The sequence below is a fragment of the Portunus trituberculatus genome, chromosome 23 (genome assembly GCF_017591435.1).
Source record: "Portunus trituberculatus isolate SZX2019 chromosome 23, ASM1759143v1, whole genome shotgun sequence".
NCBI classification, from domain to species: Eukaryota; Metazoa; Arthropoda; class Malacostraca; order Decapoda; family Portunidae; genus Portunus; species Portunus trituberculatus.
In genome coordinates this window covers 7,544,770-7,562,269 of record NC_059277.1, presented here as the reverse complement: position 1 = coordinate 7,562,269, position 17,500 = coordinate 7,544,770, and the positions used below count along the sequence as shown (strand labels likewise).

Below are 17,500 nucleotides of genomic sequence, written 5' to 3'. Positions count from 1 at the left end.
TTCATGTCTCCCTCTTCTCCTTCATTTCTTTCTTCCTTCTGTTCCTTCTTTCATTTATGAGTTTATTGAAGGCAGTGAGGTAGGATGTAGTGCCACTGGAAGGACCTTTCTGGTTACGAAGACAAGACTGAATCCTTCTGAGTAAGTGTTTGGAGAAGAGAAGGTGAATCTAAGACCTTCTGTACCATGACGCGTTTCCATATTCATTCTGGGTACTATTTGATGATTCTATACAGCTTCAGAAACTCATGTGGGGGATTAAAGTAGTGAAGACGGTGGCCATTAAACTTCTGACCTCCATAGACCCTTGCTAATGTCAATAAAATGGCCTAATCGTACACAAATCTCAAGGTAAAAATGTGTCCCAGTACTAAAGGGGTTAATGTCACGAGAAGAAGAGGAATTATACGAACAAGAACATGAACAAGAACAAGAACAACAGCCAAGTGGGAAATATCAACCCTTTTAGTACTGGAACACATTTCTATCACGAGTGGTGGGATCAGATGACTTTTACTTACATTATGAACGGTCTATCGAGGTCAAAAGATTAATAGCCAGAGTCTTCACTATCTTAATCCCCCATATGAGTTTCTGAAGCTGTATAAAAATCACCAAATAGTAAACAGAATGGAAATGGAAACGCGTCACGGCACTGGAGAAGTTAAGAGATCTGGAAGGCAAGGCAAGGCAAGGCGAGTCACTGGAAGGAGCTGGACACACGGGCGTTTCGTTTCCAGCACGTCGATGGAGGAAACTTAGGACTATGCAAGGGAATTTTAGTGCCTTTGAGAGATTTTACTGGCCGGGGAGAGAAATATTAGAGGCTTGAGGTAAATTTTAAGACCATGGAGAGAAAATTTAGGGCTTTGGAGAAGGAGAAGGAGAAGGAGGAGGAGGAGGAGGAGGAGGAGGAGGAGGAGGAGGAGGAGGAGGTAAGGCAAAGGCAAAGGCTGAAAAGGAACATAAAAACTCAAGGGGGAAATATACGAGAAAAGGAAGGAAAAAGCTGAAAAAATACCAAGAAAGATAAAACAAAAGATGCAAATAATAAAAAAATGGAAAAAGGAAAAAAATAAGAAAAAAGAAAGGAGAACAGAGGAAGGCAAAAAGAAAATAGTATCCAAGGTTTGTGCAGAGAAATTCAGGAATGGAGGGAAAAAAATAAATGGGAGGAGAAGAGGAGAGAAAAATGGGAGATGTAAAGAAGAATGATGAATGTGTGAGAGCAAGAGAGCAAAGAATAGGAGGAGGAGGAGGAGGAGGAGGAGGAGGAGGAGGAGGAGGAGGAGGAGGAGGAGGAGGAGGAGGAGGAGGAGGAGGAGGAGAAGAAGAAGAAGAAGAAGAAGAAGAAGAAGAAGAAGAAGAAGAAGAAGAAGAAGAAGAAGAAGAAGAAGAAGATGTAAGGAGGAAGAGTAGAAACCAAGAAACGAATAAAAAAGGAAAATAATGAAAATAAGAAAGCAAATAGATGAAACATGCAAAACTAGAAAGCGAGAGCGAGAGCGAGAGAGAGAGAGAGAGAGAGAGAGAGAGAGAGAGAGAGAGAGAGAAAAAAGGCATAAAAATCCTACTCGTCTTAATCCAATTTTGAGAGGCACATAAAAAGAGAGTCTGAAGGAGGAGGAGGAGGAGGAGGAGGAGGAGGAGGAGGAGGAGGAGGAGGAGGAGGAGGAGGAGGAGGAGGAGGAGGAGGAGGAGGAGGAGGAGGAGGAGGAGGAGGCTGAAATCAATACCAAGATAGTAGAAATTATCAAGAGGGCTGTCAAGGGGGTGAGGGGGTGGGGGGTGGAGGGGGGTAGTGAAAGGGTGGGGGGTTGAGAGGCAGTAAAAGACGCCTTAGTGTTGAATTTGCATATTTTCTCATTCTAAGGGACGACCCAAAGGACATTGAAGACGGTTATTCCTCCTCCTCCTCCTCCTCCTCCTCCTCCTCCTCCTTCTTCCTTCTTTTTTTCAACTTTTTGTTCTCTTCCTCCTCCTCCTTTCTTCCTTATTTTTTTTCAACTTTCTTTCCTCTTACACCTGTTCCTCCTTCTCTTCTTCTTCCTTTCATCATCATCATCATCATCATCTTCTTTTTCTTCTTCTTCTTCCTACTCCTGCTGCTACTGCTGCTCCTCCTCCTCCTCCTCCTTCTCCTCCTTTCTCTTTTCCATCCTTCTTTTTTTCAACTTTTCCTCCTCCTCCTCTTCGTTTCTCCTTTCTTCCTTTTTTCCAGCTTTTCTTCCTCCACTTTCGTCTTATTTTCTTCTTTCCTCCAGATTCCTTTTGCTTTGTTCTTATTTTCGTCCCTCCCCCTTTCTTGTTCTTGTTCTTTCCTTCTCCTCGTCCTCTTTTCTCTTTTTGCTTTTTTCTCTCTATTTTCTCGTTCTTTTTTATTCCACATTCTTATGTCATTCCTCTTTATTTTGTCTCTTTTCAATCTTCTTTACGATTAATTACATCTTTTTTTTACGTTTTCATCTTTGTCTGTCTGTCTGTTTGTCTGTCTCTCTCTCTCTCTCTCTCTCTCTCTCTCTACAACGAACGAGTTTTTATTTGGTTAATATAAATGTGTTTGAAATTTTGCCGTGTGTGTTCGTGATGCAAGTGTGGAATTGTTTGTAGTATAACTTTATTCTTTTTTTCTATACGTGTAATCTATCCAGCCTTTCCCGCCCCACCAATATCATCCGCGGAAAGTCCCGCCGCAAACATATTCTCATGATTAAACTGCAAATATTTCGTTTTTTCCCCCTCTGCGGTGAATTTTTACGTAATTTGATAGCCCTGGAAAAATGTGTTGTATGACTCGGCCACGTAAAATAAAACGTACAGCGAAGAATTATACACTGAATCCACTAATACCTCACATATTATCTTGCGTCACTGCCTCTCCCCTCCACCTCCACCACCTACGAGCCCCACCCATACTGTATAGTGACTAGGAGAGGCGTCGTTCGGGGAGTTTTTCCTTTGTAACGTCGCTCTTCTGACGATCTTTACTGTCCTTCCTCGATAGTCAGTCTTCAGTTGTCTAGAATCTTCCTTTTAGCATTTCCTCTTTTTCCACATGTCATATTTTATCAATGTCTTGGCTAGTGAATCTCCTACCACGCCCTACTCACCTCCCTTTCAATGCAGCAGACTCGTGCCTCCCCGTCTGTCCTCCTCGACGAAGACAAAGGAAAGATGTACGTGATAGGACATCGTAAATGGGATCAGGTACACATAATGAAGGATCAAATGTATACAGAAAGGATTATATATGCTGGTAAATGGTCGAATATAATACTTTCTCGTGTATATTATGTGTTTATTCATCGACGCAGAAATATTTTAAAAAGGTTTACAACACTCGGAAAATCACAAAATAGAGTAATGTTTCCTGAATCAGCGGGATTTTAGTGCCTTTCAGAGAAATTTCAAAAAGCCACGGAGAGAATTATTGGAGGTTTGAGGTTAACTTTAAGACAATGGAGAGAAAATTTAGGTTTTTGGAGAAGAAGAAGAAGAAGAAGAAGAAGAAGAAGAAGAAGAAGAAGAAGAAGAAGAAGAAGAAGAAGAAGATGAAGATGAAGATGAAGATTGAAGAAGAAGAAGAAGAACAAGAACAAGAAGAAGAAGGGGAGAGGGAGGAGGAGGCAAAGCTAACAGAAAGCTCAAACATAAAAACTCAAAGAAAAAAAAAATACGAAAGGAAAAAAAAAAAAAAACATTACATAAACATTTACAACATTTGATCTCTGTACTGCAATGCCTGGTGACTCTTCTCTCTCTCCTCCTCTGTCACTGTATTCACTGATTTGTTTTCTGTATCTCTATATTTCTTTCTACAAACGCTTTAATCTAATACTATTGTGTCTCCGCCTCTCCTTTTCTCCTCCTCCGACCGTCTCTGGTATCGTGTATGTTATGTGCTCTTTCAAAACAATTGGCTCTCTCTCTCTCTCTCTCTCTCTCTCATTATTTTTTACGTTAACCCCTTCAGTACAGGGACACTTTTTTACCAGAGTTTTGGGTACGATTAGACCATTTTATTTACATTACGAAAGGTCTATGAAGGTCAGAAGATTAATGGCCAGTCTTCACTATTCTAATTCCCCACGTGAGTTTCTGAAGCTGTTTAAGATCACCAAATAGTAAGCAGAATGGATATGGAAACGCATCATGGTACTCAAAGGTTTAATTAGAGTCTATAATATATTAACACAAACACCTCACGCCTCCTTACACATTCTCACGTCGACACTTTATAATCTCCGGGCCTTTTCAAATAACTTTCTTTTAATCTATCGAAACATCACACAATTATATAAACGTGAGAGTCTAAAATAGTAAGGGAAGCTGCAAGAAGCCATTAACCCCTTCAGTACTAGGACACATTTTCACGTTTTTATTTTCATTAGGAAGGGTCTATGGAGGTCAGAAGATTATGGGAGGGAATGGGAGAAAGTAATGGGTCTAGAGAGTGTATGGGAAGCAGTCAATGGGTCTGTAGAGTATATGGAAGGGAGGTAATGGGTCTATAGAGGAGGAAATGGATGTTAAAAGGGACGACGTTTTATGATGAAGAAATTAAGAGTTTTCACTATTTTGACCCCCACATAAGTTTCTGAAGCTTTTTAGAATGGCCAAATAGTAAGCATAACGCATATAGAAGCGCCTCATGGTACTCAAGGGGTTAAAATCACAAGTAGTCGTAACAATAAAAGCTTCATTTCTCTTTACAAACTCTAAAAATTGCCTTTCAAATATTTCTCTTTTAATTTCTTCATCATAAAACGACGTCTCTTTTTACATCCATTACCTCCCTCCCATATTCTCTATAGACCCATTACCTCCCTTCCATATACTCTACAGACCCATTGCCTGCTTCCCATACACTCTCTAGACCCATTACTTTCTCCCCATTCCCTCCCATACTCTTGATCTTCTCTTCTATACCATCCCTACATCCTTTCTCTCCTCCGATGCTCTCCCATACTCCTTCTCTTATATACCATACATCCTTTCTCTTCTCCATACCTTCTCTTCTACACCATTTCTAAATCCTTCTTCTCCTCCCATTCCCTCCCATACTCTTCACCTTCCCTTCTCTGCCATTCCTACATCCTTCTCCTCCTCCCATTCCCTCCTATACATTTACTTCTATACCATACACCATTTCTCTCCTCCCATACCACTACACTCAACCCCTTCTCTCCCCATACTTTTCACCTCCCCTCCCTCTCATACCATTCCCATCCATATACGTCCCCCTCCTCCCCATATCCTCCCCAGACCCTTCAGCTCCACTGCCATCCTCCCCAAGTCTCCCCAGCCTCCCAGAAGACAATCTATTAAGGCGCGGCACCCTGGACACTCGTGGCAAGACCATTATGCTTACCGCCCAGCCCATTATTGTGGCCATCCAACCCGCTATTCTGGCCCCCATTAGCTTCCCGAGAGAGAGAGAGAGAGAGAGAGAGAGAGAGAGAGAGAGAGAGAGAGAGAGAGATGTGTTGTAGGATGTTTCTCATGATGTCCTTATTGATATCCGGGGTTTTATTTTCTCTTTCTCTCTCTGTCTCTCTCTGTCTGTCTGTCTGTCTCTCTCTCTCTCTTAGTCATCCTACACAACGAAGACGTGGCTGGAGGAAAACGAAGAGTAGGAAAAAGTAAGGAGGAGGAGGAGGAGGAGGAGGAGGAGGAGGAGGAGGAGGAGGAGGAGGAGGAGGAGGAGGAGCAATTATGGAAGCACATCAGCGGAGGTTGTCTTGTCTACCTCTGTTCTCTCACTCCCTGAACAAATGCAAATTACAACGTTGCCTCCACCAGAGTCCTAAAATGCAGACTTGCGGTCGCAGCGGAGTGGAAGAAGGTGGAGGAGAGGATGGAGATACAAATGGAGGGGGAAAGGGTGGAGGAACGAAGGGGAGGAGGGAAAGGAGGAAGGGAGAAAGGGGATAGGAGTGTAGAAACTGTAGGGGAGTCTTAAGATGTTTGTGTGTGTAGTATGGAATGGGAAAGATGGTAGGAATTAAATAGGAGAGGGCAGAATAGGATGTGAGGTGTGTGTGTGTGTGTGTGTGTGTGTGTGTGTGTGTGTGTGTGTGTGTGTGTGTGTGTGTGTTACTATACTCCTCTGCTCTCTATAGTACAGCAGCAGGAAGAGGAAGAGGAGGAGGAGGAGGAGTGATAGACAAGACACGTGTAATGAGGAATATCTTGTAGTGTTTCAAGGTATGATGCGATGCTTGTCGTGTTCAAGGTGTGTGTGTCTCTCTGTGTGTGTGTGTGTGTGTGTGTGTGTGTGTGTGTGTGTGTGTGTGTGTGTGTGTGTGTGTGTGTGTGTGTGTGTGTGTGTGTGTGTGTGTGTGGTGTGGTGTGAGCTGTGGTGGAGTGTGTGTGTGTGTGTGTGTGTGTGTGTGTGTGTGTGTGTGTGTGTGTGTGTGTGTGTCTGCGGTGGCCACACGCTCCGAGACACACACACACACACACACACACACACACACACACACACACACACACACACACACACACACACACACACACACACACACACACCAAGCGACTCATAAGCCCCAGCGACCCACATCTGTCTCTACACAATAAAGAAAGAAAAAAAAAAATGACGACAAGCGAAACAGCCCGTGAGTTGATGAGACCTTTCCCTGCCACCAAACACGGAACACAATCAAGTGAGGAGTGTTTTCGTGGCATTAATAACGATTACTTCTTTTCTCCCACCTTTCTCGTAGTTCCGTAAAATCTCAAGCGAGGAACGTGGAGGAAATGACGAGACAGTGACGAGAGAGTGACGAGAAAGTGACGCTAGCGATGATTCAAGGTCCCGTTTCTCTGTTCCTGGTGCAATGACTACCGCTCTTACCTCTCCAGCCTCCCACGTCCAGTTCGAGTCCCGCCAGCTTACCCATATGGCCAGCCTTCCGTGCGTCTTTGTCATTAAGGTGGCTATACTTGTACCTGAAGATTCCTGGGTATACTTGATGACGGTGGAGTGTGTTCAGCCGGATGTTAGTTGGTCTGGTGTCCCGTGGCGAGGCAAGACATTGAGATGAGCACAGTGGCATACCCTACTAATGTTAACTTGTTCTATTATCATTTTTTTGTTAGTTACTTTTTTTTTTTTTTTTATGGTTTAAGTTGAAGATTTTGCTTATTGTCTTAGTTTTCTTTCGATTCTGACTTACTTTTTTGTATTGGTAATCTTCAAATATTTCTCCCCGTTTTCTTTTCTCTCATTCTCGTTCATCTCCGCCTCTTCTCTGATACATTAGATATTGTAATTAGACTCGTAAGGTTAAAAATGCGATGTTTTGTTCTTACATTTTGTTCCTTATCTCCTACCACCACCATCACATCACCTCCCTCCTCCTCCTCCTGCTCCTTTTTCCTTCTCACACAACCTCTTCTTATAATCTCTCTTCTTCCTCCTCCTCCTCCTCCTCCTCACACAACTTTCTCTTATACCCTTTCTTCCTCCTCTTGCTGCTGCTCTTCCTCCTACTCTTAATTCCTTCCCCTCACACACCCTCCTACACTCCTTTCTTCCAGTGTGTGTGGCAGTAAGACTCTTCCTCATACCCTCTCTTTCTCCACCTTCTTCTTTTCCTCCTCTTCCTCCTCCTTCTCCTCGTGCTCCTCATTTCTTCTCCTCCTTCTCCTCATTCCTTCTCTTGCTGCTCCTCTTCCTTTTCCTCTTTCTCTCAGTGGTGTGTGTGGCAGCAAGACTTCTGTACCCTCTCTTCCTCTTTCTTCTCCTCCTCCTCCTCCTCCTCCTCCTTCTCTTCCTCCCCTCTCTGGAGTATAAACAACTCGCTCTCCGGTAATTATGTCAATCCTCCCTAACATTACCGAGGCTTTTCCCGGTCGGGGCCGCCTGCCTTGTGATCCCACGCTAATTTTACAACATTTCCTCCTATTATAGGCCGCGGGGAGGAGCCTACACGAGGAGACTGACGCGCATCGATTACTATTAGAAGGAATCCACATGATGTATTCTCTCTCTCTCTCTCTCTCTCTCTCTCTCTCTCTCTCTCTCTCTCTCTCTCTCTCTCTTTCTCTCTGGAAATTTCTATGATTGTAGTTTAAATGACAATTTCACTTCCTTTGTTCTTTTCTCTCTCTCTCTCTCTCTCTCTCTCTCTCTCTCTCTCTCTCTCTCTCTCTCTCTCTCTTCGTTGTCTTGTTCTGTTTCATTGAATCTTGTTTAATTTCATCGTGTTGTTGTTGTTGTTGTTGTTGTTGTTGTTGTTGTTGTCACTGCATCACGAACATCTAGTGGCGCGTCGTACTTGGTTTTGTTTTTCTTTCTCTTGTAGTTATTGTTATTGTTGTTATTATTATTGTTTTTGATTATGTAGGAGTTGAATTAAAGGCTTGGATCGTTCATAAATTTCCGGAATGGAGGGAAGTTATACGTGTGTGTATGTGTGTGTGTGTGTGTGTGTGTGTGTGTGTGTGTGTGTGTGTGTGTGTGTGTGTGTGTGTGTGTGTGTGTATTCCTGTTTTATTTTTCTCTCTTAGTCATCCCTTCTACCACACACACAAACACACACACACACACACACACACACACACACACACACACACACACACACACACACACACACACACACACATACAGCATAAGTCAATACCACCATCCATCTTGGGTCTGGAGTGTCTTGTCGGTGCTTTACCTGGAAACAATCGCTGTACCTGAGGCGCCGCCATCACAGGTGTGCAGGGCGAGGCCCCGCACGCTGCCCCCGCTATGGTGCGCCCTCACGCGACGCCACAGGAGGAGGAGGAGGAGGAGGAGGAGGAGGAGGAGGAGGAGGAGGAGGAGGAGGAGGAGGAGGAGGAGGAGGAGGAGGAGGAGAGGAGAACGAGGAGGAGGAGGAGGAGGAGGAGGAGGAGGAGGAGGAGGAGGAGGAGGAGGGAGGGTAGAACTTCATAACGCACAAGGGAATCGTTCATACCAGCCTCAGAGGAAGATGGAGGAGAGAAGAGGAGAAGGAGGAGAGGAGGAGGAGGAGGAGGAGGAGGAGGAGGAGGAGGAGGAGGAGGAGGAGGAGGAGGAGGAGGAGGAGGAGGAGGAGGAGGAGGAGGAGGAAGAGGAAATGGAAAGAAGGATGTCAGGCTGTCACGGAAGAATCCTCATCATCACCACGAGGGGCAAAAATTGATGGGGTGTTTTATATATTCGTTTAATTTTCTTCATTTTCTCCTTTAACTTTCACTTCTATTTCCTCTTCGGTCCATAAGTTGTGTCATAATTCTTCGGTCTACTTACAAGAGCGGTCTCGCCTCACTTGTGTACATGTGTGTCAGTATGTATCGTACAGCAACACTAATTATTATACATCAGTCACTTGAAAACCCTCGTACATCATTTACCAAGAGAGAGAGAGAGAGAGAGAGAAAAAAAAAGAGAGAGAGAGAGAACTATACCCGCCATTCTTTCAAGATTAGGAGAAAAGAAAGAAGCGATGAATAACAGGATGAAAAGGGAACAAAGACAACAGTAAATAGAGATAAGGAGGTGAAATAAGATACAAATAAAAGCTTAAGATGAAGACTAAGATATACAAAACTCTCTCTCTCTCTCTCTCTCTCTCTCTCTCTGGCCTGTATTCTAAAACGCTTTGCTCTCTCACCATCACTACTTTCCAAAGGCTCCAGTTGAAGATACTCGTGTTTTTAAGGCGTTTTTATGGTTCTGTTGATGGATTAGCAATATTTTTGATTCATTAAAAGGAGAAACTGTCTTGAAGTTAAGGCAAGTTGTCTCTGTGGCCTTAGAAAATTGTAGTGGTGAGAGAGCATAGTGTTACTGAATACAGGCTCTCTCTCTCTCTCTCTCTCTCTCTCTCTCTCTCGCGATCACACGCCCTCAAATCACCAATAAACACTGAAAACAGCAACCCACACAGAGAGAGAGAGAGAGAGAGAGAGAGAGAGAGAGAGAGAGAGAGAATAAATCGACACCAAATCCCTTTAAATCTGAGAACGTAAATCCGCCTCGATTCCACAAACTCCAAACGTGTGATGGACCACGGATTAGGGATTACGGATTAGTGGGGAGGGAGGGAGAGGTGAAGGTGTGGCGGCTGGCGGATTGGAGAGGGATTGTGACGCTGGGAGGAGATTAAATCCATCGTCACCTGGACTTAAGGAGAATGAAGGAGATAGAGAGTAAAAAAAATGATAGGAAAATAAGGTGGTGAGAAAAAAGGAGGAGGAGGAGGAGGAGGAGGAGGAGGAGGAGGAGGAGGAGGAGGAGGAGGAGGAGGAGGAGGAGGACAGTAATAATTCAACTTTGATTTCACTTCACATTTCCACATTTTTTTCTTTTTTGCTTATTCACATTCATTCTATTCATTCACACCCATTTTGTTGTCCCACCTCGTTCCCACACACTCATAAACACCCACCACCACCACTACCAACATTACAACTATCAATATTACCATTCCCGCCACCCTAACTATTACCACAATCACATTCTCGCCTCTGTTTCCCGCCCTCGCTCTTACTCACGAAGTCGTAACTCTGGAGGGCGTTCAAAGGCGACGCACTGACTCGACTCTTAAATATTGGCGAGAAGGAGATTGCGTCCATCGTAAAGCAACAGCGATCAAAGAGGAAAGATATGATAAAGTATGATAAGACTGGTGTGTGTGTGTGTGTGTGTGTGTGTGTGTGTGTGTGTGTGTGTGTGTGTGTGTGTGTGTGTTTTCGTTTCTCTGTCTGTCAGTATTTCTGTATGTTTACCCATCTGTCTTGACTGGGAGAAAGAGAAAGAGGTGGAGTAGGAGAAGGAAGAGGAGGAGGAAGAGGAGGAGGAGGAGGAAGAGGAGGAAAAGAAAGATAGGCAAGAAAACTATCAAACTTATTAAAGAGTAAAACCAAGAATGCCAATAAAGTAGATGAGGGGAAGGAAGGAAGGAAGGAAGAAGAGGAGGAAGAGAATTAAGGAGGAGGGGGATGAGGATGAGGAAGAGGAAGAGGAAGAGAGAGAGAGAGAGGACAAAGGGACACCAGGTACGCCAGGTAACAGGAAATCAATTAACTTATTACAAGGTTACGTGCCTTACTAGTGCACGCTGTTCTATGGAGCTTTTAATACTAGAGTGAGGCAGAAGGTCGGAAAATGAGAATGATGGGACGGAGGAGGAGGAGGAGGAGGAGGAGGAGGAGGAGGAGGAGGAGGAGGAGGAGGAGGAGGAGGAACAGCATTAGGAGGAATACAAAGGAATACAAATGAAAGAACAGATAGGAACAGCCGTGGTGGTGTAACGAGGCTGTCTGAGTGACTGCTACCACTACAGATTCTATGAGTTCAAGGCAAAAGGACAATGAGATTCAAGAAAGGAAAAAACAGGAAAAGACTGAGGAAGAGGAAGTAAAAAATGTGAGAGGAAAGATTGACAGAGAAATGCTGCTATCTATAGTACACTAAAAAAAAAGGAGGAGGAGGAGGAGGAGGAGGAGGAGGAGGAGGAGGAGGGATACAGTGTAATTCATTGATAAAAAGTGAAAACAAGCTGCAAATTAAATAACAGAGGAACAAATATGAAGAGAAGAATGCAAAACAAAGAAGACGAAAGAAGAACAGGAGCAGGAGGAACAAATTGTCCACGTGATCGGTGCGATACACATTATATGGAGTCTGAGAAAAACAAAGTAACAAATAAGAGAATCTAATCTAACATGTTGGTCTTCTATCATGTAGCTCTGCACATCACAAAGGAACACAAAGGAAACACAATGGAAAAACAAAGCAGTGTATGTCAGCTCTTACGATGCTTGTGATGAGATTTTGTTATGTAAGAAGAGAGTCGACCAAGGGCAAATAGAAGATAGAAAAAATGCCCACTTAGTTGCCAGCCCCTTACAGGTCTGATAGAGTTAGCCAAAAGACAGTGACAAATGCCTTGAAATCTTTAAATTGGGCTGTTTTAACCCTTTCAGTACAATGACGCGTTTCTATATTCATTCTGCTTACTGTTTTTTGGTGATTTCATACAGCTTCACTGGAGGATTGCATTAGTGGAGACTCTGGCCATTAATCTTCTGACCCTCCATAGACTATTCCTAATGTCAATAAAATGGTCTATCATACACACATTTCAAGGTAAAAATGTGTCCCAGTACTGAAAGGGTTAAGTAAGAGACGCAGGACAGCAAACACAAACACTCCAGTAAGACGATAATTTTTCACCGCAACACCGCAGGAACATGAAGACAAACGAAGACAAACTCCCTCTCTTCCCTGTCTTTCCCTGCGACTATTCTTACCACAACGACGCCGAGTTACCGCAAAGGAGGACTTGTGTACCGAAAAGAACATTAATTTGCCGAAAGCACCACTTACTCCCCCCAGAACAGGACTTATCCACCGCTAAATGCAGGCAAATTTACCGCAAAAAAGGGACAGAGAGGGAGGGGTGAGGAGGGGGTGTAATTACCGCATGGGGGGAAGTATTTTACCGCAAAGAGAGTAGCTACGTCATCATAACCTTCCTCCTCCTCCTCCAGGCGGTTTGTCGGACAAGATCACCTTTCGGCCTCAGTGTCTCGGGCAAACTTAGGAGACTCATCGCTGGTGGAGGGGCAAGTGGAGGGGAGGAGGGGTGGAGGAATGGCAGGCAGGTGGAGGTGGAGGTGGGAGAAATGCTTTGATGAGGGTGGCGGGTGGTTGTTGTGAGGAGGATCAGGAGGATGAGGTGGTGTGATTATGATGGTGGTGTGGAGGGGCGGGAAGGGCCGGGCCGGGGCGGGGCGGGGCGGGGCGGGGAGGCACAGGGCGGGGATTGGGAGGGAGAGGCGGGGCGGGACTAGGGATTGAGGGTGGAGAGAGGGAGGGGGGATGGGGTGGGCGGGAGTGGGCGTCTGTCCTCCCTGGCAGGAGGCCGAGGCCGCCGCCCCGCCGTCCGGACCAACTTGGGAGGCAATTATCAGAAATTAGGCCGCTGATGAAGGTGATTCCTCGCTAAGAAAAGAGAAAAACAATGGTCCTGGCGGCGGGTTTCCCGGCGGGCGCTGTTTCAATATGTTTCGGTAATGTCCGCTTAATATTCACATTCAGACCGCTGCCTGAGTCCGGATAACACGTAATTACGGATCCGGTTATGGAAGTTTCAGCTTTTTAATTCGTGGTTACCTACAAAATTGGCCGGAATATCAGAGTGATCGTCCCCCAAGGTGCATTAGGTACAAGTAGGCGCCCATTTTCATTAAATTGCGCTCACTCCTAATATTTTCTCAGCATAGAATGAACTGAATTAATATCTTGATGTAATTTACTCTAATTATAGTTCAGTAGCCCATAATTCGCTTACCAATATGAACCCAGCCCGGTGAGGGCGGAGCCACGCCCGCGCCGCCCAATGAGGGCGAGGGGCGGGGCCTGGCGCTCGCCCAATCATCGTTCACGAGAGGAAAATGGCTCCTGAAAGATGGATTTGATGCATTCCGTGTTTGAGTTTGGCTTGTAGTGAAGGTAAATCTTGTTATGTCGGTTGTGATTTTAATGGTGTCCTAAGCGCGGCCGCATGCCAAGATGGGAGCGTGTCGCAGCCCCAAGAGGACATTGGTAATGGAGAATACAGATTAGACGGGTGTGAGCGGCTGCCACGGCGAGAGTGAGAGCGAGAGAGTAGCCAGGATGACCGCCATGTCGGCGGAGGAGCGCCAGCACGAGGACCTGTGCGGCGGCGGGGCGCTGAGTCGCGAGGCCTCGCCCGCCCCGGCGCGCCCTGCCCGCGCCGGCTCCCCGCTCGACCTAAGCCGGGAGGAGGCCCTGCACGCCCACGCCCACGTCCGCCACGGTGACGCCCGCAGCCCCAAGGGCGGCCATGGGCGGCTCTCCTTCAGTATCTCGTCGCTCTTGGAGTCATCGGGGCGCGCGGCGGCGCTCCGCCACCGCCTGCTGGAGGAGGCCAGCGAGGAGGAGCGGGAGAGCGAAGGATATGGCGGCGGCCGCAGTGAAAGGGACAGTGAAAGGGGCGAGAGGGACAGTGAGAGGGGCAGTGACCGGGGGGATCGGGAAGAGCGAGATGGGGACGACCGCGAGAGGCTGAGCTGCGGCGGCAGCGAGCCTGAAGGCGAGGGTGACGATGAGGAGGGCGATGCGCGTCCCTTCCAGCCCTTCACCTACACCCACATGCCCTTCATGGGCGCAGGCGGTCTGCTGCCGCCCTTTAACCTGGTGCCGCCCATGAGCGCTGCCGCGGCCGCCGTAGCAGCGGGCCTTGGGTCGCAAGCGACACTGGCGCCCATGGGCGGACCAGGCAGCGTCATCCGCGTGCCAGCACACCGGCCCTCCATGGGCGGTGCAGGGCCTGGCGGCGCCCTGGGAGCCATGCTGCCACACATGGGCGGCGCGCCTCTTCCCTGGTTAGCGGGACTCACGCCCCTGGAACGGACGGCAGCCATGGCGCACCACTTGTCGGCCCTGGCGCCAATCACAGGTAAGGATCCACTTAGCCCTTGACCAGGGACTCGCATGCAGCCCGCCGCACATTCACCTTCTTCACCATTCATGGACACACACACACACACACACACACACACACACACACACACACACACACACACATACCAGACATCCCTCATTCTAAATTAATAATGTTAACAAGTGTCAAATTTAAACATTATTCTCCGCTGTGAAAAGTGTTAAGTGTTACTGTTTCTTTGTAGTGTTGGTTACCACCACCACCACCACCACCACCACCACCACCACCACTACCACTATATTCATCACCACAAATACTATCGCCAACACCTGCTTCTTCGTGCACCACCACAACCACCACCGGTACCACCACCCTCACCACCATCGTAATCTTATACTGGTGTAGTCTGGCAAAATTAGAATACGGAATTGAATACGGAAAACAAGACAACACCTCGAAATATGCACCACACCTGCAACACCAGTGGTTCAATTCAAAACGCAACACACACACACACACACACACACACACACACACACACACACAGTCTTCACATATATTAAACGCAGCCAAACTGGTGTAATTAGGCAGGCGGCGAGGCAAGGAGCGGCACACACGGGTACATTATGACCACCTCCGCGCATTACCTTGATATTTATTACAGGTGTAACAGTGGACACGAATTAGAGACATACTGTAAAGGTGACATTTAATTTAACTCGAAAATTCCCGAGAGAAAACTGAAAATTATAAAATCATCTTATACTGTGAACATTTTAGAATTACCAACACGAATAACAATGATAATAATAATAATAATAATAATAATAATAATAATAATAGTAATAGTAATAATAGAGACAATGACCAGTTTTTCTTCATCATCTTCACTCTCATCACAATTATACACATTCATCTTTACTCCTTTCTCTTCGCTATCTCTCAAGGAGGTAATTATTCTCTTACCTTCCTCTTCCCTCCATCCCTCCATCCCTTCCTCCCTCTCTCCCTCCCTCACTCCCGTCCGGCAGTAGTAAACATGTCACCCATTTTCACTGCACCGGTATTTATTAATCATCAAACGATACTATATTTCTTCCCAGAGAGAGAGAGAGAGAGAGAGAGAGAGAGAGAGAGAGAGAGAGAGTCATAAATAAGTAAGAGAAAGTAAGCATGACGCAGAAGTAATGATGAGGAAGTGACTGAAGTGATGAATTTAGATGCAACTTGAGGTGATGGCTAGAACACACACACACACACACACACACACACACACACACACACACACACACACTTAAAAACAATAAGAGCAGCATCCTCACATTAATTTTATACACCAATTAAAAAAAAAGTATATACGCCTGAACACTGTATAAGAGAATCAGAACCTTTATAAAGAGATTCCGATCCTATATAAAATTTACTAATATTCTTTTAAAGGAATACGAAAAATGTTGGGAGATTTAGTTCGTTATCTTGCAATACACGCATTTTTCTTTTCTCTTAAGGCCCGGTAGAGAGAGAGAGAGAGAGAGAGAGAGAGAGAGAGAGAGAGAGAGAGAGAGAGAGAGAGAGAGAGAGATATTCGCATTCATTTCTCCCTCTCATCCCTCTCTCCACCTATCTCTCTTTCTCACGTGCCTACACAAACCAACACTCACCACTCCATTAAGACCACCACCATCACCACCACCACCACCACCACCACCACCACCACCACCACCACCACCACCACCACCACCACCACCACTCTAAGCTTTTTACTTTCACTTGGCAATACTGAGGAATAAGTGAACAGACACCTAGATATTATTCTTTATGTATTTGTTGTCTGTGTTTGTGTGTGTTGGTATTATTTTGTCTCTTTTTACCTTATATCTCCTCGTGTGTGTGTGTGTGTGTGTGTGTGTGTGTGTGTGTGTGTGTGTGTGTGTGTGTGTGTGTGTGTGTGTGTGTGTGTGTGTGTGTGTGTGTGTGTGTGTGTGTGTGTGTCCGTCAGCTTCTATTTCTTCCTTTCTCTCTCTCTGTCTGTCTTCGTTTTCTGTTTGCTTCTTTGTTTGTTTGTTTCTTTCTTTGTCAGACTGTATTTCTTTCTTTGTCTATCTGTCTGTCTGTATGTATGTATGTATGTTTGTCTGTCTGTCTGCATATCTTTTACTTTTTTTGTCTGTATGTCAATAGGCACATGTATAGTATCTGTCTGTCTGTTTGTCTGTCTATCTGTCATTTTGTTTTATTTTTCTCTCTCTCCGTCTAAAGCTTCCCCTTCACTCGATGAAGACAAGAGATCAGAAATATACATACATATATACATGAAAAAGCCTGAATATTCACACCTGATTGGCACATTCACAAACACATAATTAGAGTGAAGGTAATAATTAGTCCATTTGTAAACAGGCAAAGTAAACCACAAAGCAGAATAATGTGAGTTCTCGTAAATATTAACAAAATGCGGTGTGAATTAGAGACACCACCGCTAACTTAAACAACGAATATAGTTTTTTTTTTTCCAGTATTATACTTTCCTTCAATAAGCTCACGTGAGGCAAACCACTTCAGTACTGGGAGACATTTTACCTTGAGATTTGTGTACGATTAGACCATTTTATTCACATCAGAAAGGGTCTATAGGGGTCAGAATATTAATGGCCAGTCTTCACTATTTCAATCCCCCACTAAGTTTCTGAAGCTGTATAAAACCACCAAATAGTAAGCAAAATGAATATGGAAACGCGTCATGGCACTGAAGAGCCTAAACAAATCTATAAGTAAAGAGTTTAAACAATCAAGATTTGTTTTCGGTACACCAACGTTCGGACACCCCTGCTCCTCTGCCACCACTCAAAAAACATATAATTTACATGCCATTTATCACCTTATCGCTGTGGTTATCTATAAATGAATCTATCGTTGACGCAAGGTGAGCAGGTGAGACAAGGCGAGGTAAATAATAAGAGACACGCCGCCACGCCTGAGAACGTGACGCGCTGTGCCTGAAAAGTATTAGTCAGGTAAAATGTAAACTACGTGAATGAGGTGGAGAATTAAGTTACCGTTAAAATGAA

At 45.2% G+C, this 17,500-nt stretch overlaps 1 protein-coding gene and 1 long non-coding RNA gene across 3 annotated transcripts in view; one reads left to right on the top strand and one right to left on the bottom strand.

Moving 5' to 3' along the window:
• LOC123507735 overlaps positions 1-17,500 on the bottom strand; it is a 343,144-nt gene that overhangs the window by 57,639 nt on the left and 268,005 nt on the right. The gene's annotated exons all lie outside the window — the stretch shown is intronic.
• Positions 13,466-17,500, top strand: part of LOC123507733 (T-cell leukemia homeobox protein 2-like) — a 74,777-nt gene continuing 70,742 nt past the window's right edge. For both annotated transcript variants that reach the window (XM_045260895.1, XM_045260894.1), the window contains exon 1: positions 13,466-14,447. In XM_045260895.1, coding sequence (XP_045116830.1) covers positions 13,643-14,447 — 805 coding nt within the window. In that variant the 5' untranslated portion in view covers positions 13,466-13,642. The remainder of the gene's footprint in view (positions 14,448-17,500) is intronic.